This window comes from Cheilinus undulatus, linkage group 20 (genome assembly GCF_018320785.1).
Source record: "Cheilinus undulatus linkage group 20, ASM1832078v1, whole genome shotgun sequence".
Lineage (NCBI taxonomy): Eukaryota > Metazoa > Chordata > Actinopteri > Labriformes > Labridae > Cheilinus > Cheilinus undulatus.
The window spans coordinates 18,433,915-18,460,686 of record NC_054884.1 but is presented as its reverse complement, the minus strand read 5'-3'; the positions used below and the strand labels follow the sequence as shown (position 1 = coordinate 18,460,686).

The window sequence follows — 26,772 nt, the reverse complement described above, 5'->3', positions numbered from 1 at the left end:
TACTTACCACTATCTTAGTTTTCTTTATTTGTTCGACAAAATCTGTGACTTTAGGTTCCTCATCTTTTTCTCTTTGGCACTCTTGGATCTGAAACACAAATGATCCATTTAAATATCATCTTCTTGATTTTCAACAACATCAGTTTGTCTGGCTGTGAAGCAGGGGATACATTTTGTTATTGTTTTTGTAAAGCTAAAAGTAGAATTTTTACACATGGGTCTGTATGTGACTGCCTGACTGACTGAGTGACTGGGTAACTGAGTGGGTGACTATATTTCAGAGTCATGCATACAGAGTTGCACAATGGGCGGGGTTTAGTTGTACTCAAAGCTGATTGTAATGGCTGCCGCCAGTGTGGTGGTTTCCTCAGATGTAGCTTTAAGCATAGCATTAGTTTTACTACAACTGGACCATGTTTCTGTGTGACATAAAGAACAAAAACAATACTCAGAGCTTTTCATGATGTGACACAAGTTTTTGCTCTTCTGCCGACCTGCTGCAGCATGAGTATGTGATAGTTACGGAGGAAAGGGTTAGTTGTTGTATGAGTTGATTCATATAATGGCTGCTAGTGGAGTGATAAGCTCGGACTTTGCCACAGCGGTGGTTTTGTCAGAACTGGACAACATGTCTTTATTAAAACAAAGGTAGAGAGCAACACTGAAAGCTTTTCGTGACAGAAAAGATGTTTTCACTCTTCTCTCTGTCTGCTTTGACACAGGTTTGCAATCTTTACGGGGGCTTGCTGGCGTATCCAATGGCTATTGCCTCTGTAGCTGTTAGCTTGGATGTAGCTGTAGGAAACCGTGAGTTTAATCGGAACTGGACCACATTTCTTTTTAAGCCAGAGCAGAGAGCCACACACACTGAAAAAACAGATTTTGACTCTTAGTATTTGTAATGTATAATTGTTAAGCTTGTTAAGCACTGATTTAAATGTGTTATTCACTCCTTCTTATATTTTCTGACTAATTTCAAAACGTGCTGTCTCCATTTCAAATTAGTTGATTTTAATTGTGCAAAAGTAACATAATAAAACTGTGTTCAAATAATTTGGTTTGAAATGTGTTAAAATAACCTTAAAAAATTGTGTCACACTAAAGTGATTTTAATTTCAAAAATGTGTTAAGGCTGGTTGATTTTAATTGTTTACCAGGAACATAAAAAATTGTGTTCAAATGAGGACCACATACTGCCCTGTCTGAGCATGTGCATGACAAATTTGCAGTTTTCCCAGAATGCCTTTGGGCACAAAACGTTTATGCACTCAGTTTGCTGCTGCTGTCTTGGCCAGGACACCCTTGAAAGAGAGATTTTTAATCTCAGTGAGGTTTTCTCCTAGTAAAATAAAGGTTAAAATAGTTAAATAAAATGCATCATGAGTGAAATTGCTGTCTCACTTAAAGAGGTCCCACCTATAGGGGCCAATGATATTGTTGTTAATGTCAATGAATGGTGGATGGTACACTGACATTTGTGAAATTTCACCCACTGGTTCAGTGGATGATTAACAGTCATTGCTGCAAATGATTGCACAGGTGAAATAATAAGAAAACTTTATCAGTGAGTACTATTTGATGTTATCAGGGAAGCAGTTACCTACGATATACTCATCTTGTTTTACTGTGTACTTAATTAGAGCAAATATACCTATAATTTGTAATTACTTAAAAATAATAAGTTGAGTCAACTTAAAAAACATATGTGGAATCTACGCAAATGTATTTTGTGCAACTGCTAAGATTAATAAAATTGAGTTAATTCAATTCTATTTATTCAAGTCTGTTTAACCTAGGTTTAGTTGACTTCTCTTAAAAACATTTAGCACCTGCTACACACTATTATTAAGTTAAACTTACCTGCATTATTCATCTGAGATTACTTAAAAAAATCCATTTCAAGCTTTCCCAGATGAATGTGAAATACATTCATGCAGTGGAAAAGGTCTATCTGGTGTGTCAGGTTAATGCTCTGTCTATAGTGCTGTGGATACCTTGTTTGGGGTAGTAGGTGGAGCTACCCCTCTCCCCTCTCTGGCATTACTACAGACATCTCAGACAGTTGGCGTCAGCCAATTAACCTAGTCTTGTTTCAAGAAGTTTTGGGGGGCTTTGGCTTTTATTTTGGTAGGACAGCTGAAGAGGGACAGTAACAATGTGAGTGGAGGGAAACATGCATCAAACGTGCAGCAGGATCAGGATCATACCTGTGACTGATACAAGGATTGCTGCTCCTAACGAAACTAAACCAGCACCCAGAAATTCGACAGTTCAGGGTTACAATAAATTCCAACTTTACCTGAAAACTTGAATCAACCCAGATGTCTTTTTCTCCAAGCTTCACTGGCACCTTAATCACAACAGTAAAATTCAGAGCTCGGACATCATTTGCAACCTTGGAGAGAGGAGTAAAATAAACGTGTTTCAGTTCTATCCAGGTAAAGCGCTTTAGTCTGAATAGAGATTCTGAATCTTTAAATTATTGTTGGTATTCTGAGATTTACCAAAATGGATTGCTGAACTGGTTTCTGCGAGTCATTTTTTCCATAGGAGAAATTGGTGTAGCTGAGGGAGCTAAAAAAGAAAATTTAAATATTAAGTAATCAAAGGTCTGATTTGATTAATCGATATTTATTCTAATAACTTGACATCAAATAACACAAACCTCTGTATCGTAGCAAAAATGCTGTATTTCACATCAATGTCTCTCCTTGCGTAGGGTTCACTAGAGTCAGAGTGGTCCTGATTCCCACTTAAAGAGATATCAAAGCATACATTCAGATAGCAAAAGGAGTTATTAACACAAACAAACAGGATTATAAATTTCTTGTACCTTGTCACATTTGCAGTGAAAAATATGTTGTTGTTAAGTTGACTGTTGCTGTCAATCCCATAGGAGATGATGACCACAGCCTAAAAGGAAATCAGTGAGAGTCGTTAGACTTCTTCCTCTTTTTGCAGCAGGTAGATAAAATCCTCTCTCCCACAGAGAAACTAACCATAGCACCAGTCCTGAGGATGGGCTGGTTGATAGTGCAGTCTGTCGTTCCTCGTGATAATCCAGTCTCACTGTCCAAAGAATTGCACTCAATTCTCCCCTACATTGAAAATAAATGTTAAAATAGAAATCAACAAAACAACTTGTTTCTCTGTGTGAACCAAGAGAAACTTTGATAAAGATGAAACCATAGACTGGATGCCTCACCTGCTGAGGTGCAATCTTCCTGTAGGAAAGCCCGGCTGGATATGTAAGAATGACACGAGTATTGTAGGAGTTTTCTCCCCTGTTTGTTACTGTGATGGTGACATCTAGAAGTTCATCAATGCCAACTTTAACCACTGATGACCTAACACACAATAAACAAAGAGGAAATGAAAGTGAAAAAACAAGACTTTAATAAGTCTGAGGCACAGCAAGGTTTGAGCTACAGTGCAATGAAAAAGAATTTTCCCCTTTCCTTGCTCATCTTTTTTTGTAACATATTTTGTATTTGCACATGCAAATTTTAGTATCAGACAAAAGATAAACTAAGTAAATACAAAATGCAGTTTTTAAATGCTGATTTTATGTATAAGAGGAAAAAAGACATACAAACCTACCTGGCCCTGTATGAAAAACTAATGATCCTGATTATTACCTCCCACAGCCAATCACAGCTCTTTCTCTCAACACAGCAGTGTATTTAAAAATGATGCTCTTCCTTCTAATCCCTGCTTGCACTAATGCTGAAGCACCATGCTGCTGCTGGCAAAGTTTAACCTCCTCCACCCCAGCCTCCTCCTTCATAGTATAAAACTTTTTGCACCCTCATTCAGATTAATTCTATTATTAATTTATTTATTTTAAACTATTTTTATTGCATTCAATACACATTGTCATAAATGTATCTATGCATGTGAGGGTTTTTAGCCATGTGCTCTCTGGAAAGTCAGTGTATACTGCTTTACTAACCCAGGGATTATCTTTTGAGCAGAGCCTTCTCTGCCAAGTCAAACTGTACATCCATTTTGCATGATATGGTAAAATGTATAATGAGAGTGTTTTTTGACTGAACTCCTTTTTCTTGCTCATTCACAAACACTGGTAAGTCTGGAGTGTGGCAACTCACTTGCCAAAGCTGATATCCACTTTCAGGTCATCTACACATTTGTCATCAGTGCCGCAGTTGATCTCAAATCCTAACTGTTGAAGAGAGTGTCAGAAAAAACACAGTTAAGAAGAAAGAAAACACAACAACAGGAGTAATAAATTTGCAATCCTGCTTTGTTATTGAATTCAGCAATGAGCCAACATGGCTTTGGAGGGAAGACATCATGGACAAGAGCCCCTGAATTGTAAAATGATCCATTTTGTGAAACGGACTTCTCAAAAACTAGTGACAAAAGCTTTGATTTTTCTTTACTGCTACAAGAAAACTTTGTTGATTATCTGTATACTAGCATGTTAAAATGTGACAGGTCAAAAAGTCATCCATGAGAGTGTAAGGATAAAAACAACAAGTTCATGGTTTGCAAATTATTCAAGATTTAATTAAGGGTAAGAACATGGTATATCCACAGGAAAAATCATTAAAAGCGATTACAATATTAAAAAATATTTAAAATACTTTTTAAAATCAGTTTAATTTAACAAAAAGTAATTTAAGTGCTAAAAGAATGTTTAAAATACACTGTTCACCTCATTCTTTCATGTTAAAAGTGAGATTTAGTCATTTTATCTTTTCTCTACTCAGTAGGCTGAGCTAAGATCATCTGTGATTGATTGCTTTTGCCTCACAAACACACTAGGGGGATATGCAGTGTTTTCCACATTGTACTAAAAGCTCTTGATGAGGAGACAGCACAGAATCAATCTCATGACTCTCCTCTTTTTCAGGTATGTTTATGGTAAAGAAATACAGCAAACAAGTCTGAAATAACTGTCTAACATGTTTAGAGTTTTGTGAGGATGTTGTTGTAATGTTTGAAGTAAGTTTAAGTCATGGTGAGGGAGTCTCTTGCGCTTCAGCCCCTCCACTAGTGGAGGTCGGTGCTCACAGAAGGACCAGCAACAAACAATGGTGTTTCAGTGGGTAAACCAGGTAAACCCAATGAAGAAACTGGAGCACACGAATCACTTGATGACGTTTAATCAGGTGCAGAGGACTAACGTTTCGACACGCACTGCGTCTTCATCAGAGTCAAAACAACTCTCGTTGAAACACCTCTGTAAGTTTAAGTCATGTTTTGTGGAAAATGATTTTGCGAGTGAACAAGCCCTTGCTAGGTGCTGCAGGATGACCTGTAGCTGCGCTGTGAATAACGGATCAGTATTAGTCTTGTGTTTCTCATCTGAACTAATGCAGAAATAGGAAGGAATATATGTTTTTGAAGAACTTTAAACTTACAGGATAGAAGGCTGAAGTCTGAGTCTGCTGGGAAAGACTGGGGCTCAGACCTCCATTTGGCACGCCTTCAAAGGTGAATGTGAGCTCATTGCGAAGTTCATTTAAAGCATCCTCTGGACAAGCCTGCAAAACAGGGACTCACTGAGAAAAACTTGGACATTTTCCACATTGAATTACAGCAGATAAGAGTTGGTTCTCTTAATACCATTCAAAAGCAGAGACATATATCCAACCAAAGATCTTATTTTTAAATGTTTTAATGATTTACCTTCACAAAAAAGACAATATCTCGGCATTGTGGTCGTACTAAATCAAGACTAATTGATCCAGTCTCCTCTTGTACTTTGTCCCTGATGAAAGCTCGGTTATTTGGTATCTTGCGGGTGGCATCAAGCGTTAAAGTAAAGTTGATACTTGCTTGAGCTGGAAGAGATTAGAGATCATTAACAGGCAGTCATGGAAGTACTGGAGTGCATAGACAGTGGCTCAGCAGTGTTGAGGATTGGAGGTAAACAGGCACCTTTATTGACTTCTGAGATTTTTGTCATGGAAAAACAGATCCGAGCCGTGTTCCTCAAGGGCACTGAGCAGTCTGAGGTTGTGTCTTGAGTGGGGATTTGTTTAGGGTTATATGTCACCCCAGCTTCCACCATTACTATTGGCTTTGATCTGGAAACAAAGGACACATCAAAATTAAATTTGGCTTCACAAGCCAAATTTGGTGTTGCGTATTCCGGTGCTTGTATTTCCTGTTTCTCTTCAACTGTTCTATCACAATAAAAGCAAAGTGCCTCAAGAAATAATCTTAAGAAGGAATACTGTTGTCATGATCCAGACTGACAGATCTGAATTACATGATCCAATCCATTAGAGGTGATTTGTTTACCTCAGGGTTTTATGATGAAAATGTTGAATCACACAATTTTTAACTTCTGCTCTGCCCACCTCCACAGCTTACTTGTTTTGAATTAGTGCCTATGGCATGGGCAGTTTACACATCTGGAAAGGCTCTATCAATGCTGACAAGTATAGAGGTTTAAGAGCAACATATGCTCCCATCAGGACAATGTTTCTTTTAGGGAAGTGCATATTTCAGCAAGACGCGCTAAACCACATACTGCCTCCATCAGAACAGCATGGCTTTATGTCAGATGAATCCAGGTGATGAGCTGGTCTACCTCCAGTCCAGATCTTTCACCAACAGAAAATATCAAACAAAAAATCCAACAAAGAGGACCAAGGACTGTTGAGCAGGTAGAATCCTACATCAGACAAGAAATGGGACAACATTCACCTCCCAAAACGCCAAACTCAATCTGCTAATATTCTTCACGATATGGTGAAATGTCCCCGTTTCAACATCTGATATGTTGTTTATGTTCTACTGTAGGGCAAATTTGCAAATCATCACATTCTGTTTCTATTCACCAAATTTTTTAGAATTTGGGTTGTACCTTATAGGGTGTAGTTTTTTACAGAACAGGGTCCTGTCATCAAAAGAAGCGCAGGGCTTGGTAATATGATAGCTCTGATCCACATGGAAATATCTAGTAGAGCAACAACATCACTGGGGTCAGGGGATAGAGCTGTAGTGCATTATGGGGCAGAGAATAGCTTTGCTCCATCACTGGTAGGCAGCACAAAACATGAATGAGATACAGCAATAGAATAGCAGTGACCAGGGGCAGCTCATGCTTCCCAATAGGGATGGGTACCGAATTCGGTACTTTTATAGGCACTGACCGAATTCCATCGGTACTACCGAGTACTGATTCACATAAAATCAAACGATACCATGTTTCGGTACCTAAACGCATCCTTGTGACTGCAAGAGAGTTCGAAGAGTAGTCAACTTTCCATGCCGGACACGAACACAGCATTGCCTGCACGTGAATAATAACGTCGGTAACATCGCACTGAACCAACAAAACAAGCACGCTGATCGGCTCCGGCTGTTTCCTGCTCGTTCGCCTCCCTCCCTCTTGCTCTCTCGTAGCGAATCCTCACTTTAAACACCGTGATTTGCCTGTTTATCTTGTGGATACTAGGGATGGGCGATACCACATTTTTTAAATTCGATACGATACTGATACTTTTTTAAGTAATTTTTCCAATACTGATAGCAATACTTAAAGAAAGTGTAAAATATTGCATATCAAACCTTTAAAAGGTACACATTTCAGACAACTAGAAAGATGTATCCAGGTCTTTCAGAAATTTATTCAGAAAAACTTCAATGAAATCAAAATGTTTGTGCAAGCAGGTAAAAAATAAAATAAATGAAATAATTATAGCACAAACTTATACAGAAAATCAAAATATAACAAAAAGGTGCTCTATTTGGTGATGTCCACATGTGGTCCTCACACCGCTAGTTGCCCACCCCTGCTCTACTCCATTCTCAAATTTGAATTAAGAAAGAGCAACATGTTAACATTTTTTGGTTTGAGACGACTTCGCCTCTGACTGATAACCTCCCCTGCTTTGGAAAACAGTCTCTCAGCTGGAACAGAGGTGGCAACAGTTCCCAGATATTTTTTGGCTGCTTGGCTGAGCGATGGAAATGCACTGTGATTTTTCTGCCACCACAGTAAGGGGTCTTAACTCCTTGAGATGACGTTCTCCTCCATGTATCTGCACATTTCTACATAAGTGTCTGTGTTTACTGTTCTGTTTCCTTGGAATGCTTTGACTCGAAAGTCAAAGTCTTGCCAAAAGCCACCTTTGGTTGTTACATTTTCTGCAGCACTCTTGTCAGTGCTTGTAGATGGCTCCTGTAGCTCTGACATGGCTGCTTGTGAAGAGGTTGTTGGTGAAGTGAGGAGGTGCTCACTGGTCTTTTTCTTTCCACTTCTAAAAGCTTGCATTTCACCAGTGAGTGAGTCGGGATTTTATAGTTACTACATTATCAGTGTCACAGAAAACAATGTTCTTAAACCTTATGTCCAGAAAGGTACTGGCTGCAAGAGTGTGGTTGTGCTCGATGTTCTGGAAGCGTCGCTTGCACTGCAGTGCAAGGTGTGAAGCCAAAGTGTTTCCCTTCTGTGCAGCAGATGAGGTTGCTCTTTGAAGAAGAGAGACCAGAGGTATGACCTTGGAAATGGTAACATACTGCTCTGCTGACACCTCTTTAGTGGCCTCTTCAAAGGGATGGAGGGCTTCAGTGGCTTGGTTGATATGAGACCATTCTTCTTCGTTGAGACACAAGCTGTTCCTTCCAAGAAGGCAAAGTGCTGTTATGACAGCTTGTTTTTGTTCACACAGTCTTTCAAGCACGTAGAAAACTGAGTTCCAGTGTGTCTCCACTGCCTGCACTAGTTTGTGGATTGGTAAATGCAACTGAGTTTGTATCTCCTTCAGCTACTCAGTAGCTTTAGTGCTGTGGTGGAAGAACTTCACAATAGCACCACATTTCTCTAGGGTATTCTCCAAACTTCTGTCAGCCTTAATAGAGTCTTTGACAACCAAGTTGAGCATGTGTGAAAAGCATGGAATGTGTTTCCATTGGGTTTTCCGCACAGCTGAGACCATATTGGCTCCATTATCAGTTATTACAGTATGGACCTTTTCAGAAATACCCCAGCCATCTGATATTTTTGTTAACAGTTCAGATATATTTTCTGCTGTGTGCCGGACAGGTACATGTATAGTTTCAAGAGTGCAAGCCTGCAAGCCTGCAACTGCCACTCAGAGTCAATAAAATGTTCTGTCACAGTCAAGTAGGCTTCAGTTGTCCTTGCTTTCCACATATCGCTTGTTAGAACCACACTGCTTGCACATTTGAGGGAATCCTTAAGTCCTGCTTTCACTTTCTCATACAGCTGTGGAATTTCACTCCACATCATAGCTTTTCTTCCAGGAATTTTGTAGCGGGGCTCAACCACCTTCATGAACTGACGGAAACCCTTATCTTCCACCATTGAAATTGGTTGTAAGTCTTTCACAATTATCTTTGCTAGACTCTGAGTGATTTCTTTGGCTCTTTGGGAATCATCTGAAAATGCTAAATATTTATTGTTACAAGAGAGTACCTATACATCTCAAATTTAGTTTCCATCTTATGTATATCTAATTTCTATATATGGCATCTAAAATTATATTGTGAATGATAATAATAATAATGAATGAATGAATAATATTAACTAAACATTTCTCATAATTCAACCGAAAATAAACAGACATCCCTGAAACGTCTAGGTTTTATGCCCAGAGTCTAAAAATAATAATAATGAAGTAAGAAAAAAATAATAATTTTCACACTAATTTTTAAAAACTTTTCAACTTATTCATAATATTCAAAGTTTTAGATCCACTGTTTATAAATATATGTAAACATGATGAGTATAGATTCGTATTATTACAAATATGTCATCTGTGTACATGGTTAGAATCATGCTCTTTATCCACCCACTGTCAGTAACGATGCTACAGTTACCTGGATATCTTCTGCCCCTCTGGAAAGTCTCTTCTAATGTTCTCTGTCGTACCGCGGATGGTGTGGCAAACTTGGTTGAAACTACCTCTTTTTGTTTCTCTTCAGCCTCCGTGTATATTTCAGGGTGAGTGGTTTTCAGGTATTTAAAAAGGTTACTGGTGTATGAGAGTTAGCGACCAACTTGTCACAAAACGTGCATCTGGCATTGCTTTTGTCCACCGCGGAAAAATAGTTCCATGCAACGCTTCTTCTTCTCTCCATGACTGTTGTTATAGCGTTTATGCGCGCGCGAGTGGAGCTGTTGTGTGTCTGTGATCTGTTATTCGTGTGTGATTGGTCTCCGAAGTCACATGGTACGACAATAAACACATGTCCGATTGGTTCCTTAAGTCACGGGACAAGGACAAGCAGGGAAGACGTGTCTGATTGGGCTCCAAAGTCACGTGACACGGACAAGCCGTAAGGACAACAGAATCGAGAAGGCTGGGGGGGGGAGAGCGAGCGACAGAGAGAGAGAGGCTGTGTCCGAAACCATTCACTCATTCCCTACTCCCTATCCACTATATAGTGAGCAGCATATAGTGGACTATATAGTAGACTCAACTGCAAAACACAAAAATGATTTCGGACACTACTCTGGCTGCGGGCGATGACGTCATCGCCCTCTCACAATTTAAACGTTTAGCAGCAACGGCTCGTAAATTTCCTTGACAAATGCTGAGGATCGAAATTAACGGTAGAATTTCAATAAACACTGCTACAAAATGCAATGTATTTTCACAAAAAAATAGATATACTAATAGATAAAAAAAGTCAGTATAGTGACAACATAATATACATTTTTGTATGTATTATCACTTATTTTTGCAAAAAGCTGATGGTCTCATGTCTTGTAACCATCATGGGGGGGAAAAGTTACTCCGTTTTGAATCCTTAATATTATCTTACATATTTGGCAAAACAAAAAAAAAAAAAAAAAAAAAAGTTTTCAAATAAGTTCTTGTGCTCCTCTCGTTCGTCCGTCATGCTTGAGAGCAGTGACCGTGATGCATTATGGTAAATATTGCGGAGCTAGTGACCATCGGTTGCTCACTACTTTTCACAATGCATTGTGGGATAGAATGAGTGCACTATATAGTGAATAACAATGCTCACTCAGAATTCGGACACCACTACAAAATGGCGTATTCACTATATAGTGCACTATATAGTGGATAGGGAGTGATTTCGGACACAGCCAGAGAGACGGAAGCAATCTGGGGAGAAGCGGTGGCAAGACGTATTTTATAGTACTCATTTGGTATCGATACTTAGAGAGATCGATACCAAAAGAATACTTTGTAAATATCAATATATCGATACTTTGGTATCGATACTCCCACCACTACTGGATACCAACCACGGAAATACAGTAGATAAAAGGATACCTTTGTTTGCTCAGTCACCTCACAGAGACTGAATTAAGGCACGGTGAGGACTGCCTAGTGTGACCGTGTCCTTAAAGTTGCTCTCCATTTCTCTAACTTGGCGCAGCTGGCGCCATATAAAGCACTCTGTCAGGATGGATTCAGAGTGATTTTGAAGGAGTGACAAAGCCGCAGGCTTGTCCTCGCTGCCTATTTCATTGCAGAATGAATCAATTTGCCACCGTCTGTTAACTTTTTGCAGTATACACATATAACGTAACGGACCCTGTGCATGATGTTTATGCTTCTGCGTGGATGGTCACATGATTGATGAGTGAGGAGCAGACTCTGCTCTTACCAGGGAAAGATGACATCTTAATTTTGTTGGAAAAAGAACTGCATGAGGAAAGAAGATGTGCAGTACATGTAGTTCATGGTAGAGGAATTCTTTTGTTTACTTTTATTTGTAATACTTTAATTGGTTAAATTTTATACCTCTTATTTATTTATTTAGTTATTTTGACTCCATACTCTATTGTTCATTTGTTTTAAACTTATTCTCCCTCCATGGACCCCAACACACATTTTTCCAAAGGGGGGAATTAGAGGAATAGGAGGTAGTGGGCTGGGTTTTCATTTGTGCAATATATAAAGAAAAAACACTGGGAAGGTATAGTAGTTTAGGTTTTCCATGTTGGAGTAATTTTTTAAAAACACATTTTAAACACTGATATTTGATAGTGTTTTGATATTGAAAATTTTGAGGTTATATAACATTTATTATTGCATATTATTCACACTCAAAAGTACCGAAAATGGGTACCGTTGTGCACCAGTATCGGTTCACAGGTACAGGGAATTGGTACCGTACCAGTTCAAAGGCGAAAAATACCCATCCCTACTTCCCAATGCTACAGTCTTTTTTTAAGCAACATAAACATGTTCTCTCTGTCACAACGGAGACACAGACAGACTGTTACAACAGATAAAATTGAATTTCTTTGACTTTGAATGCTGTTGGAAATATCTGAGATTATATAATCACCAAAAAAAAGTGTCTTTTTCATATAAAAATGTTGGCATTTTGTTTTGAAAATACTACACTGTGTAACTTTAACACCAAAGGGAGAGTTGTACAAGAGACTTATTTGTATGACAGGAAACTTTTACCTTAGAAGAACAACTTTGCCCTTCGATCCCACCGCTAAGTCCGGCAGCTTGTCCCCGCTTTGGTCAAAAGATGACTTGCTGATTGACGTGCCAAAGAACTTCAGTCCTGACTGAACTTCAGAGCCAGTGATTCTCTATATGCAGAATAAGGATAGGTTTTCAACAAGCAGACACTTTCAAAATGAAATACAAAGCCCAATGAAGAAGAGCAAAAAACTATGAGTCATCACTTGAGGCAGATTTATGAGAATAAAAAAAAAAAGAATTCCAGTCAGGTCCAGTATCAGAATGTCAGTATTTGTGTTGTTTTTATTGTTTGGAGGCTATGATGGTGAAATTTGGCAACCAAAACGTTATTCTGGCCTGGTTCCTTTCCTGATTCTCAGTTAACCTCCATGGGTCAGCATTTCCACTAAAGCTACATCCATCGTTTGGCCTCATGTGTGATGTCATGGAGCCTTTATTAATGACTTCTGTGGTTTAGGATTTTATTTAAGAGTTGGGGGCAAAATTGAAGCCATACAATTGAAAATAAAAAAGGGAAAGCATTGACCTATTTGACCTTGCTCACCTGTGAGAAATCAGGATTTATCCCTCTTATCCCTCCCTCGCCATGGAATATGTAGATACTGCCAGTGCCGTCATTTTCCAAAGGTGCTCCAACAGCCAAATCATTGAAATTATCTCTATGCAGATCTGGCAATACGGCAAGAGAAGAGCCAAACCTTCCTTTGTTGGACGCAGCCCCTCTCAGTAGTAATGGAGAGTCCAAGTGACAGTCCAAACTCTGGTGAAAACACAAGGATGATGGTCAAAATTAGCGCTCTCATTACACCTAAAAACAGAAACTAGTGAAGCTGGATAAGACATTTACCAGTCCACTTAAGTGACAGACATAGACTCTTCCCTCTCTGTCATCTTCATTGTACATCGGGGCTGAGATGAGGACTAGATCTGTGTAGCTGTCACGATCCAGATTCATTGCACAAACCTCTGCTCCAAAATATTCCCCACTCTGAAACTGAGGAAGCAGCAAGAGATGGATAACACATTAAAGAGTTAAAGAAGCTTTTATGTTGTATTTTCTGAGCATTATGAAGTGAGCTGCTTTCCTCAGGTGTTAACACAAACCTGCCATGGATATGGGTCGATCATTTGATCGATGTTGTTTTCCTGAACTGCTATCACAGCTCCTCTGTGTTTATATCTTGGGGCTCCAACAATTGTCAGTGAACCTCTCATGGTTTTTGCCACTGCCATGGAATAACCTGGAATTAAGACGTCAAATCCAGACCACCAGGATTAAGACCAACTTATTCTGTAGAGTTGTTTTTAAAGACTCAACTGTGTTAGAGTAATCTACAGCAATCTGCTAGAAAATTATTTTCACGAAAGACAACTTCTGCATCAAAACTTCTCTCAGCTGTTGATTTTATTATGATTTGAATCAGATAAGCTCCAACTGGATGTCCAAGCTCCTCACCCTATCATTAAGGCTGAGCCCAGACACACTCCAAAAGAATCTCATTTTGACTGCTTGAACCCACGATCTCATTCTTTCAGTCACTACCCAAAGCTCATGACAGCAGATGCTGGTTGGAACGAAATTTGGAGCCACAACTCCGTGGGCCCACCACCTGAAGGGTTGAGCACAGGGGTTTGGTGCATTGCAAGCTTGGCAGCGTTAACTGGGTTCTCTGACCCTCACAACGACCAGATACTGGTTCTTGAGATGTGGAACCATTTTCATACTTTATCAGAATTCAGTCATTTCTGATATTTTGCTGCTTCTCTTCAGTGCCACTCTCTCTTTAGTGTTTGCACACGTGCACAAAGTAGCAGCAATCAGTTTAAGAATGCAAGTGCGGAAAACTGAGCTGTATGAAAACATGTCATGTAGGTCTTGTCAGGAAATTTGAGTCCAAAAGAAATCTAAAGAAGATGTGGATGAATGAGACCGAACATGATGCCCTCCTCCATTTTGCTAAAAGTAATCATAGCAAGTTAAGAAAAATATTTCAAAGCATTTCTCTTCAAGACATTTTGGGGACTTGAACTCACAAGGGTACAGGGGTTCTTCTCATTCAGTTTTTGGAGTATTAAAGTCTATTCTGATACAATCTGATACACTTTGGGCACCTTATTTACTTTCTAAATACTCATCTTGATTATCAAAATCATTTATGCCTCACATTTGATGCTTAAACTTGCCCTTGCCTTGAGGTCCCTGGGTGCAGGAGGCCCCTGTCAGTTTTTTGACTTTGCCTGTGGTTAAACCACCTGAGCTCCACCAGCAGACTCTGTATAGTTTTGTTTTAAACGTATCTTTGGTTACATATGTCTTTCAAAAAGATACTGCAGTGCATCTTTACTTTTAAAACATAAATAAGTAATACAAATATGCTCTTCAAACATGTCTGTTTCTTTTTTAATAACTGTCATATTCTTACCAAGGTAACTGTCAGACGTCATAATGCTGGGCTCATGGGAGTTCCTGAATTGGTAATCAGCTGTGTATCGATCGAAACCTCCCGTCCACTGGTTTGCACCAACAATGCTCATCTTTATTCCCTTCAATGAAGACAGAAATTTCAAGACTGTGTGTTCGCCACCAAACAATAATAGAAGGCTAAACATATACTGTATATATGGAATTTCTAACTTTTTTTTTTTTTTTTTACCTCGGGGGAATAAGCTGCACTGAATCCACCCTGAGACATTTCTCTTTTGACTGTTTCTCCAGATGTCTTAGATCCTGTAGAAGCAAAATATATGAGTACAGACAGCATTCCTTCTTAATATAGTGGGATTTACAGTGTTATACTCCATCAAACAACATAACAATACTCAATGTTGACTTTTTAGAATGAGAAAATGTAGAGTGATATTTGTTGAGTCTACATCAATACCTTCGATAGAGAAGATTTTGTCCTGCAAGGTTTGTCTTATTTTTTGAAGAGCATTGAAGCTTTGCACTTGAAACACATGGTCTGATGATGGGGAAGATGCAATTTTGTTCAGTTCATTTATTGCAGCTCGTGACCTGAATGCCGACCCCACCTAAGAATGTTTAAAACAGAAAGATTTGTTTTTTGGACATGTGGTACTTTCGAGGTTAAATACTGGATCTGTTACTTTTATCAACTGCCACATTTAAAAAGTTTGCTAAAAAAGACAGATACTGTCTTGATAACTAATTCAGCTATGTTGTTCTTAGAGTTAACATCAAAAAGGTATTACAGTATTATTGTTACATACGAATATGAATTTAGCTTGTTAGCTGGCTTGTGATTAACTTCATTGTACCAAAATCAGATACAACTTACCCCAATAGCAAATCGAACTATTTTTTTGCTTTGTGCAAATTTGACAGCATTGGTCAAGCTAGCAGGATCATTAGATTGTCCATCTGTAATGACAATCAGTATTTTCTTCACATTTTTCCTTGACCCTCGGCTCTCTATGAAGACCTCATTACTGTAAAAGAAAAAAGATCTGCTTTCAGTACACATTTTCATTCTTGTTTTTTTCAATGTTAAAAAGCATTTAAACTTTTATAAATGAAACAGTAAATTATACTTTAAATATTTTTAAACCATTTTCATTCTGACCTCTACTAGAATCAAGTCAGTGCTTATCAGACAGGACAAGATATTCATGTCTATGGTAGTTGATTGAAACAAATTAACCTTTTCAACAAATATTTTTATAGTTACGTTTCACTCTGTTTTTCACTTTGTTATAGGCATTTTATTAATCTCATTTTAATGTTTACAGTTTACAGTTACCCGAAACGCTGTTTCCGTGTGAATGAAACGCCGATCCGACAAAAAACTTTTGCGTATACACCTGAATTTGTTTCTGTGTGAATGGGGCCTCAGGTCTGCGGGCAACGGTCTTCTGTCCATACCACGCATAAATTCCAAAGCAGGGGAGGCTGCTTTTTGCTTCTATGCACCTAGTAAATGCAATGCCCTGCCAGCAGCCCTGAGAGCGGCTCCAACAGTAAACACTTTCAAAAGCAAGCTGAAAACCTTACTCTTTGCATCAATTTATGGCTAGATCTTATTGCTTGTTTTACCGCGTGTGTGTGTGGGGGGTATTGTAGGTATGTGCTTGTACGCGTTAATATGTGTGGCAAATGTGTGATGGGTGTGTTGTACTTATTTGACTCTCTGCCTTCTTTTGCTTCTGTACGTTCATTTTTGTTTTTAACTTGCCTTTGATTGTGAGGCATATTGTGTTGCCTTGAGTATGAAATGTGCTATAGAAATAAAGTTTGACTTGACTTGACCAGTGGGTGACGTTTGGGTTGTTACGTGACTGCTCTTTGTTGCTTCTGAGTAATATATGATCATGATTGGACTCAGACCTGTAGTGGCATCATCATTCCAATCTCCAGTATAAAAATGACATGACCCAATACCAGTAGTGGATTAGATCTTGCCGATCTATACTATTAAACGATCTAACTGGTGTGTCAGGTTAAGAATGAACCAAGGAGGGCACTTTTAGCAGCTTTTCTCCCTTATTATAATATAAGGGAGAAAAGCTATAAAATAATAAATGATACTTCTCTTTATGTTTAATAAAAGAAACCCCAGCTGTTACTCTTTCTTTATCAACATGGAGATGCAAAGAAAGTTTGTGTGCATGTTCACATTTACATTTTGGTATTTTTTAAGTTTTGCATGAAAAAGCACAGGGCAGTTTCAAATCTTTAAAATATGTCTCCATTTAGTTGTAGTGAACTTTGAACTGTTTATTACGATAATCTTATAATTCACTCTATGATTGTACACCATAAAGTTTGAGGTGTAGTCAAGGCACTTACACAACACGGCGGATTGCAGTCGCTGTGTAAGTATCACCCCCAAGCTGTGTAATTTGACTCATTTGATCCGGCAGCATTGTAGGATCAATTGTGGTGAAATAATAATGGATCTTGAATCTATTAGAGAACTGGACAATGGCAAACTGCAACAAAGAAGAAAAATATAAACATAAATTATTTGTACTTTATTGAAATGCTCTCTAGAGCATAAATAATAGCATACAAAAAAAACCCAAAAAAGCTTATTTACTTTCAAATGATCAGGATAAAGCTTTGTTTTAATTGGTGTACATGAACACAAACCTACCTTTACCAATCTATGTGGTAATGCGTTACAAATATCCATCACAAAATTCTTCATTTCATTAAAATCTGATCCACGGACACTGGTGGAGCCATCCATGAGGAACGTAATGTCCGCTTTGTTTTGACACTCTGTCAAGAAGAGCAGACAGAAATTGCAGTTTCTTCTAAGTCAAATATATAATTATTCTTACATCCTTCTCTATTTATCAACACAACACATATGTATAGTGTCTGCCTGCCTGTTAAAATGGTGTACCTGTCTTGATCACTTATCTCATATGATGATCTCTGCTGTGTATCTAAAGCACTGACTATGTATTAATATGGATAACACATTTCAAACTCTGTCATTGACAACAGTGAAGCCAAAATGCTCAAAACCTTTTGTGTGTTGGTTCGGTTATGATTACATCTACAGCGGTTGTCTTGATAATTTTGAACAACAGACAAAGGCAACAGATGATAGTTCTGAGTCAAAGTCCGTATGTATGGCAAAAGCCCCGTATAAGGGTATAAGTATGATGTTAAATCTACACGCGTACACACATACCGTGGCATGTTGTCTTAGAGTGAACTGGTCATGTACCATACACTACGTCCTGACACTTGTAAATGCGGAAAAAGTGTTTCCATTGCACTTTTGCAATGTATTTCTATATTGAAACATCTGAAAAACCTCCTCACAAGAGTGTAAAAAGGTTTTAGCAATATTCGAGAGGTTTTTTTTTTAAAATTCAGGTGTTTCCATTACCAGTTTTTTATTGCGCTATTTATTTTTTTTGTACATTTCTAAAGGTAATGGAAATGCAGCTATTGTCACTCTTTCAACTGAGACACAAGGCAGGACATCAGGACCAGAGCCATTGAGAGAGAGAGTTATGACACTCCCATATACTCCAATAGAAATTGAGGAATGCAGAAGTCACGTGGCTCATGGGGAGCCCGATAGTTCCAAACAGCGAATAGTTCCAGCCGAGAGCCCGTGTTTTCAGCATACCCCAGGCCAACTCACCGAGTAAGTATGCAAAATTACGGTTTATTTTTACATTTTGTCTCATGAGCTGACATCTTGTCAGCCTTGGCAACGTAGATATTATATATATAGACAGCTGTAGTTAATGTTAATCTAAAAATAATACGTAGTTAACTTCCAAATGCAGTAAGCTAATATGAGCAGCACGTAAGTTAGTTTGTAGTTAGCACAACCAGATGTCAGTTTGTTCACATTAACCTCAAAGTAATTTCAGACGTCTGTGCTCTTTAGCATACAAAGTTTATCTTTAGTTATTAGATTTTTTGTTTAGCTGAGGAACAATTATGACAGTATAGACCCAGTTTTATTATACTGAATATATATTCTCTCTTACAGATTATATCAAATATCTTACAGTTTTAGAAATATTTCCCCATTTACCTGGGTATCATTAAATTTTATCAGGGGTGTCCAAACTGTGGCCCGTGGTCCAGATTTAGTTACCTGATGGTAAAATAATGAAATAAAATGAAATAAGGCTCACATTAGAACATGAAGCCTAATCTATATTATAATTATACTCTAATCTATATTATAATTATACTCTTAGTTTTGACTAGGGATGCAGGATATGCTGATAATTACAAACTTACTGTAGCCAATACTGAGATAAAATTTCTAAAAGACAACAGCAGCAAAAGCAGCCTGAATGGCACTTATTTGCTCAACTACCAGCTCCACCTCATCGTCCACTTAACAAAACATATTGCTCAATAATCTTCATCACCAACACTCCTACAAAGTTGGACAGCTTCCTGCAGTTTGCTCTGATTCTTTGACTGAATGTTGATGATCTGTTAGTGTCTCCCCTCTCTGCTGCAGAGTCATTCTTGTCCTGAAGAACGGCAGATCCAGTGACAGAAAGGGCGTTTTTTGTGTTGTTGCTATAAATGAAAGGCTGTAATACAGGCAGTTTTTAAAGTATATTTAATTACTAAGTGTATTGTTAGGTCATTGAGTGGTTTTGGAGATGTAGCAGAGGTTCTATGTAAGGGCTGGGTTATTATGGCAAAAATCAAAATCATGATTAATTTATCATTTTTCCTCAGTTACAATTAATGAATGATTATTCCACCCCAATCTCTGACTCTGTTTGTTCTGTAAATATTTGTTTAATCTTAGAACAAATAATGAGAAAAATGTGTACAGATAAACAATGTATGGTTATTTATTGAAACAATTAAAATCAAAACACACATCGGCTGAAATGAAAATGTTTTGTAAACAGTAAAATATTCAAGAAAAGTATAAAACAAACAAATTATATTTCTTGGTTAAAAAAAAATCAATAAATACTGTTGTATGAAAAGTATAAACTAACTTTGCTGCTCTCTTTTACAGTCGCCTCAGTGTTCGAGTTTTAGTGGACTGGATGGGATGGTGTCACATGACCAGTACTTCTTCTTCTCTGGGGTTTCCAGCAGGCTACCTGCCTTCCTACACCTGGGTTCCTATCACCTGACTACACAGCCAGTAGTGTTTTTTTCTCCAGTCTGCAGGTGGATGTTATCTTTAATGTTGAAACAAGTTTGTAATAAATAGATCCTATTTTTATTGCTGTTACAGATCATGTTTGAAAAACTTTAACATATAATGAAATGCAGTGTTGATGCATTTAGGATTTAAAGTTGTCTTTGTATTATTCTCTCTATGTACAGGTAAACTTTGTAAAGCTAATATTAAAACTTCATTGCAAAATTTCCTACAACAACATTCCGTCAAGGGAACATTTAACAGTGCTTACCAGGCAACTTGAGTTTGAAAGGTAAATTCTGTAATTTAAATTTGATACAAGAACATACTGTAAACTGGATAATAGTTAAATGTTTTGCATGTAAAAAAAACTACAGTAAACCATTGTAATATAAATACAATATTAAACTGTAAAATAAATTGCTGTAAATTACTGTGATTTATTTTGTGTTTCTTTATCCCTTTGTCATTGTATTTTAGTATCCTGTGTGAGGCACTTTAAATTACCTTGTTGCTGAAATGTGCTATACAAATAAACTTGCCTTACAGTAACAAACAGCAGTTTACCAGGGCATTATTGGCAGCTTTTTGCCAGGGACGTACTGTAAATTCAACAGCCATATATTTACAGTGTAATAGAACATAAAAAAGTAATTGTAAAATTAAAGTAAATAAATGCTTACTACCATTGGATTTCAAAAAGACGGAAGAAAAGGCTGAAGCTAAGGTAAAAAAAAAAAAAAAAAAAGGTGGATACAGAGGCAATGCTCAGGTGGGACTGTGCATGTATGTGGCTTAGTTATGGTTTTAGTGAGGTTTAAACTTTAGATAGGTGATAAATAGGCAATAAATTTGATCCAAGTGTCATTAAAGGTTGATGTTTTTTGTGTGTGCTTTCATTATTTTCAACATTGAAGTAGGAATCCCATTTTACCTCCAAAATTTAAAAGCAGCTAAATGAATAATCCTGTCTTACAGCAAACCCCAATAGTATACACGAAGGCATAATTATGATTAATGTACATTATGAACTGTTCATATAACAGAAAATTTCTTCTTATATACTGTATTAGCAGCAACAATATAATTATGACAACGAATGTATTTGCTGTTCCCTCAAAAAGTTAACAGACAAAATGTTTAATCTTGTCTCTATATCACATAAAAAAATACTATTATACATGTGGTCAAATTCATAATGAGTACAAATTGTGCATATATAGTCACTAAAAATTGCCCCTTATATATTAGCAGCAACAAAAATAGTTGCTACTCTCATTGTGGTCCCTATTTCCCCCCAAAATTTATCAATGACAAACTCAACAATCCTGTATTTTGATTACTACAATGGCATCTATTACTTAAAGTTGTAATTTTATACAATAAATATGAGTATATGATAATCAAAATTACAATCACTTTGGATTAAAAGCTAATATTTACTGAAATCTCTCGTTGCTGCGGTCTCTCCAGCTCGAAATTATTCAAACAGACTGACAGCTCTGATATATTTGGAACTATTTCGAGCTACATGAACCACGTGACCGTGCGGCGGCAAGATCAAAGCATGTTGTAACTCTCTCTCTCAATGGCTCTGATCAGGACTACATACACGAAAAACAACAGAGGTGTTCAACGTTCCAGACATGACTTTAAACTACTGTGATCCTATGCGCAGACAGCAGACATGCCTCTTCTGCTGATTGAAGCATATAAGATGTCAAAGATCCCTCACACCAGTACAGTCCACTGTGGAACAAATTTTCTTATCAGATTGAAGCAGACAGTCACAGTCATGGAAACTTTATTGACTGTGCAGGGGCGGACTGGGCCAATAATTCAGGCCGGGAATTTGATACCATCCCAGGCCACTACTACCTGAATAGCGCAAAACACCAAGAGTTAGGTTGGGTGCCTACTGATGTAAGAGTGTAAAATAATAAAACAAAGGCTCTGCATGTGCCCACACACAGCTGTTTCTGTTTCTTTTCCCTACAAAATAAATGTTTCTGTTGTGTTGCAATAACCTCAAGTCACAAAAACTGAAATTATTCTGTTTCATCTACTACTACACTTTTAATGTGCAGGCTCTTCATCTCAATTGGCGGCTACGGCCACAGTAGCCTGTGTACTTCTGCGAAATGAAGTTGCAGTGAAACTGACTAACGTCGTACTGTCTGCTTATTGAGGGACGTTACAGTAGAACTACGGGTGTGGGAGGAGGGGGACGGGGGCGCAACTTGGTGTGTGTCTGCCTGCACTCTGCAGTAGAGAGCCTCAGAAAAAGAGAGGACGGGGTGTGTTTGTGCCCTGCGTTGCTGCTCAATCTGTGTGAACTTCATTGAGGCAGATACCCTGAGCCGCATGCCGGATTGTTTATTAAAAAATCATGCACAACCTGATCCGAGCCTTTGGTCCCAACTCTCAGCAATCGCTGAGCCAGTTTGGTGCCCAGGCCACCGGGAAATGTCCCGGTGCTCCCAATGGCCAGTCTGCCACTGTAACTGTGTAACTGAGTGGTAAAATAATTTACATATATTTTATTCACTGGATATTTTATAGTTCTACTATTTTGGTAAACTCAAATGTATATGTTCTTTTTTGTTACCTCTGCCAAGGAGGTTATGTGATTGGGTGGGTTTGTTCGTTGGTTAGTTTGTTTGTTAGTTTGTTAGCAACACAACTCAAAAAGTTGTGAACGGATTTTGAAGAAATTTTAAGGAAATGTCAGAAATGGCATAAGGAAGAACTGATTAGATTTTGGGAGTGATCCAGATCACCGTCTGGATCCAGGAATTTATTCTTTTTTTCAGAGTTTTGTTTATTCAATTTTGTACACAAAGAGGTAATAGGTTCACAATACTTATAAATGAGAGTGTTGAAGGGTTCACATCAACAAACAAAAACAAGCAACATTGGAACGGGGTGGTCAGTCCGGTCATACTGTGGATCATGGTCATGTTAGTGTGTATAATAATCTCAGTCCTTAAAGTGGAGTAGAAGAGGGAAGACAAAAAGATACATTAAAGAAATAATTACATCAATACAATAATGAGAGGCTTAATAGATAAACAGCAGGCAGCAGCAGGACAGAGCAGGATCTTATTCAGGAATAAGTGGGAAAATAATCTTTTCTGCATAAACAAGGAAGGGGCCCCACGCCTCCCTGAATTTACGAGAGGATCATTTTAATATATATCGAATTTTTTCAAGTTTTAAATTATTAAAAATCTCTTTTACCCGCAGGGTGTGAGAAGGGGGTGATGTTGACTTCCACCTCATTAGAATGAGGCGTCGAGCAAATAAAGTAACAAAGGCATTATATCTAGTTGCAGTTTAGGTAAGGGCACCAGAGAGATTCCAAACAAGGCAGTCATTGCATTAAGTTGTAGAAATGTCCCAGTTACTTCTGACAGAGTTTTAAAGATTGCAGTCCAATAACTATACAGATATGTGCAGGACCAGAACATGTGGACATGGTTTGCAGGCGTCTGGTGAAATTTTTCACAAGACGGGTCAACTGTATCCTGAGTTTCCGTTAGCCGGTAATTGCCAGTCATTGGCCGGTAAAAAGGGCGGAAGTCCGGCAGATAAAAATACAACCGGTCAAAATGTCCGGCAGAAAACATGCAAATGACTGGATATGTAAATACTGAATACTTGCATATTGTATTTTGTGTAACCTAGAAGATATGTTGCGAAAATGCGTCAATATAAACTGAAAGATGCCTAATCTAACTACATCTCCTGTCCTGCGGTGCTGGGGTTGTTTATCTCCTGAGACGGCAAGCACATGGCTAATTATGTATGCACAATGACATCAAAGCGAATCTATCTCTCTACTGCACCTGCTCATTACTGCTGGAGACTCTGCAGGGAAATTTTGACCAGAGCTTTCGCATAAAGCAGAATTTTAATCTAAGTGAGGTTTTCCTGGTTAACCAAAGGCTTAATATCATCAACGGTATGGAGGGATTTTGAGTGTTTCATCACTGTGAGTAATGAAGAGGCTGAATCAAAGGGAACTGTACAACTGAGCATCTGAAACCCCAATGCAGCAGCAGAGAGAGACGCCTATGCTGGCTAATTAGCAGAAGCAGTCTTGGATAAGCCGTCAATGAGAAGAGGACTGGACTATCTGCTGTGGAGCTTTTATCTTTTCGGGACTATTCCAAATAAACTAGGATGGTTGGATTTACTGCTTTATTGGAGGTTACAGTGATATCATCATAGAGACTGATATTGGCAACTGACGGTAAGACTCATTTTTCATTTGGAATGCAGAGTTCTCACGCAGTGTCCAGTTAACAGAGCACTTTTGTTATGTGTTTGGATGCTTCGTTGTTGTCGGTGGAGGATGGTATTTGGCTGTTGTAAGCTACAAAGAACTTAGTGGCCAATGAGCTAACAGGCTCACGGTGCTAATGTGTGGCTAACTGTTGTTTATAAGTTTAATGTGGGCGTTTAATTGTGTAACTGACTGCGTGTGTAAGGAAAAGTGCGCAGCCTTCATTTTGATACTTTAAACCACTTACACAAAGAAAAACAAGAGGAAGTCATTGTGCAGTCATTTCTAGTGTCTAATCACATGTCTACCAGTTTATAATAACGGGGTAATAATTAGTCAGGTTTACTGTTGGCTTGGTTTCTACTGTCTCGGTTTTGGGTCAGGTCTGGAAATAAAAATGTGTCCTCTCTCCCATTTAGCGCAAACTTGTGTATCAATGTATCACAGAATATCAGATTTATGCTTTTGCTGCTGATAATGCAGCAAAATAATGTTAAAGCAAATGTCCGGTAGTTGTTCTAAATGGTTGGACTGCCGGTCATTTTGACCGGCAACAAAAACGTCTAGCGGAAACGCTGACTGCATCATAGATTTTAGAAAGTCTAACTTTAGTCCAGTGAGTGCAGTGAACCACTTTACACTGGATTAAGCCATGCCTGGCACAGATAGATGAGGTATGCACTCGTTTAAGAATATCTCCTGAGAGCTCGTCTGAGATGCCCTCCCTTAGCTCCTATTCCCAGAGAGCTTTCACAGTATTCACTGATCAAAATCTTTCTGCATAAGTGCTAAACAGGGGGCAAAATTGGCTTGAAAGAGATTTTTAAAATTGCTTGTAAGTTGGATGCCGAGATAAGTGAAGGAGTGAGGAGATATTTTAAATGGATAACTGTGTAGGGGGAGATTGTGTGTGGTTACATTCAGAGGAAACTTTTACCCAAATTGATCTTATAACCTAATATAAAACCAAAAGATTTGAGTGCGGTAAGTACAGCAGGGATGGATATAGGCAAATCAGAGATATATAGAAGAAAGTTGTCAGCGTAAAGGGAGACTCTTTGTTTTAAGCTGTATTGGGATATCCCAGAGATGAGGGGGTTGGAACGAAGTGCAATTGCAAGTGGCTCCATTGCAAAGAGCAGGGGGCTCAGAGGACAGCCCTGTCTTGTCGACCTATGGAGAGGAAAATATTCAGAGTGCGTGTTGTTTGTCCTAACTGAGGCTTTGGGAGAAGAATAAAGAAGCTTAACCTAGGAACTTTTGACCAAAACCAAATCTGTCTAAGTCTGTAAAAAAGGTAGCCCCACTCCACACGATCAAAAGAGATATCAAAGCTTCTGATACAGTAGACGTAGATGGATTATAAATTGTATTAAACAAATGTCTCAAGTTAAAATAGGAATACCTATCTTTAATGAAACCTGTTTGATTGGGAGAAATTATGGATGGAAGTATTGAGTCAAGGCATAAGGCTTTAAGTTTGGATAGTAATTTAGAGTCCACATTTAAGAGACTGATGGGGCTGTATGAAGCACAGGACAGAGTGTCTTTATTCTTTTTCAAAATAAGGGAAATTGAGACTTGGGTAAGTGTCTGGGGTAATGAAAGTGATTCAAATGATTCGTTAAACATATCTGTCAAGAGAGGGGCTAATTTATGAATTAAAGTCTTATAAAATTCAACTGTGTACCCATCCGGCCCTGGGCACTTCCCAGACTGCATGGACCTGACTACTGAAACGAGTTCTTCAACAGTAATATCTCTTTCCAAGTTACAAGCAGCATCAGGATGAACCCTGGGTATATCAAGCGAGTTAAAGAAGCTTTCAAAATGAGAATTCTCTGCTGTACTTTCAGAAGTGTATAGCGACATGTAAAAATCTCTAAATTCATCATTAATTTTCTTAGGATCAATAGTCAGACCCGACGCTGTGCCTATTTGTGGAATTTGATGAGTTGCTAAAGTCTGTCGCAGTTGGTGAGCCAACAACCGACTGGCCTTGTACCCTCATTTGTAAAAAGTGTATCTTGACTTCAATAGCATTTCTGTTGTGTGATCTGCAGCTAGAACCTCAAACTCAGTTTGCAGAGAGAGACGTTCTTTGTAAAGAGATGGAGAGGGGGAGATGGCATATATCACATCTAATTGAGAAATACGTTTTGCCAGTACATTAAGCTTATCTTTCTTAATTTTCCTCTCGAAACTGCAATAAGAAATTATTTCACCTCTAATATAAGTTTTTAGGGCCTCCCGTAACACCGATACAGACACATCAGGGGCCTTATTTATGCTGAGAAAGAAGTCTATTGCTTGGAGATAAAATCCACAAAGTCCTTGTTTGAGAGTAAGCGGTTGTTAAAATGCCATGGGGAGCGGTTGTTATCAAATCCTTCAAGTCTTATGTCCATAGTAACTGTGGCATGGTCGGATATGACTATTG

The 26,772-nt window shown here is 38.3% G+C and overlaps 1 protein-coding gene across 2 annotated transcripts in view; it reads right to left on the bottom strand.

Moving 5' to 3' along the window:
- LOC121528859 (integrin alpha-M-like) overlaps nucleotides 1-26,772 on the bottom strand; it is a 46,175-nt gene that overhangs the window by 3,732 nt on the left and 15,671 nt on the right. For both annotated transcript variants that reach the window (XM_041816497.1, XM_041816498.1), the window contains exons 6-26: nucleotides 17,540-17,667; nucleotides 17,233-17,375; nucleotides 15,725-15,875; nucleotides 15,308-15,458; nucleotides 15,080-15,153; nucleotides 14,849-14,969; nucleotides 13,530-13,666; nucleotides 13,273-13,419; nucleotides 12,970-13,185; nucleotides 12,399-12,532; nucleotides 5,908-6,056; nucleotides 5,656-5,810; nucleotides 5,388-5,510; nucleotides 4,110-4,183; nucleotides 3,206-3,347; nucleotides 3,000-3,098; nucleotides 2,834-2,913; nucleotides 2,666-2,752; nucleotides 2,505-2,574; nucleotides 2,300-2,395; nucleotides 8-88 (exon numbers count right to left, since the gene is read on the bottom strand). In XM_041816497.1, coding sequence (XP_041672431.1) covers nucleotides 8-88; nucleotides 2,300-2,395; nucleotides 2,505-2,574; nucleotides 2,666-2,752; nucleotides 2,834-2,913; nucleotides 3,000-3,098; nucleotides 3,206-3,347; nucleotides 4,110-4,183; nucleotides 5,388-5,510; nucleotides 5,656-5,810; nucleotides 5,908-6,056; nucleotides 12,399-12,532; nucleotides 12,970-13,185; nucleotides 13,273-13,419; nucleotides 13,530-13,666; nucleotides 14,849-14,969; nucleotides 15,080-15,153; nucleotides 15,308-15,458; nucleotides 15,725-15,875; nucleotides 17,233-17,375; nucleotides 17,540-17,667 — 2,558 coding nt within the window. The remainder of the gene's footprint in view (nucleotides 1-7; nucleotides 89-2,299; nucleotides 2,396-2,504; nucleotides 2,575-2,665; nucleotides 2,753-2,833; nucleotides 2,914-2,999; nucleotides 3,099-3,205; nucleotides 3,348-4,109; nucleotides 4,184-5,387; nucleotides 5,511-5,655; nucleotides 5,811-5,907; nucleotides 6,057-12,398; nucleotides 12,533-12,969; nucleotides 13,186-13,272; nucleotides 13,420-13,529; nucleotides 13,667-14,848; nucleotides 14,970-15,079; nucleotides 15,154-15,307; nucleotides 15,459-15,724; nucleotides 15,876-17,232; nucleotides 17,376-17,539; nucleotides 17,668-26,772) is intronic.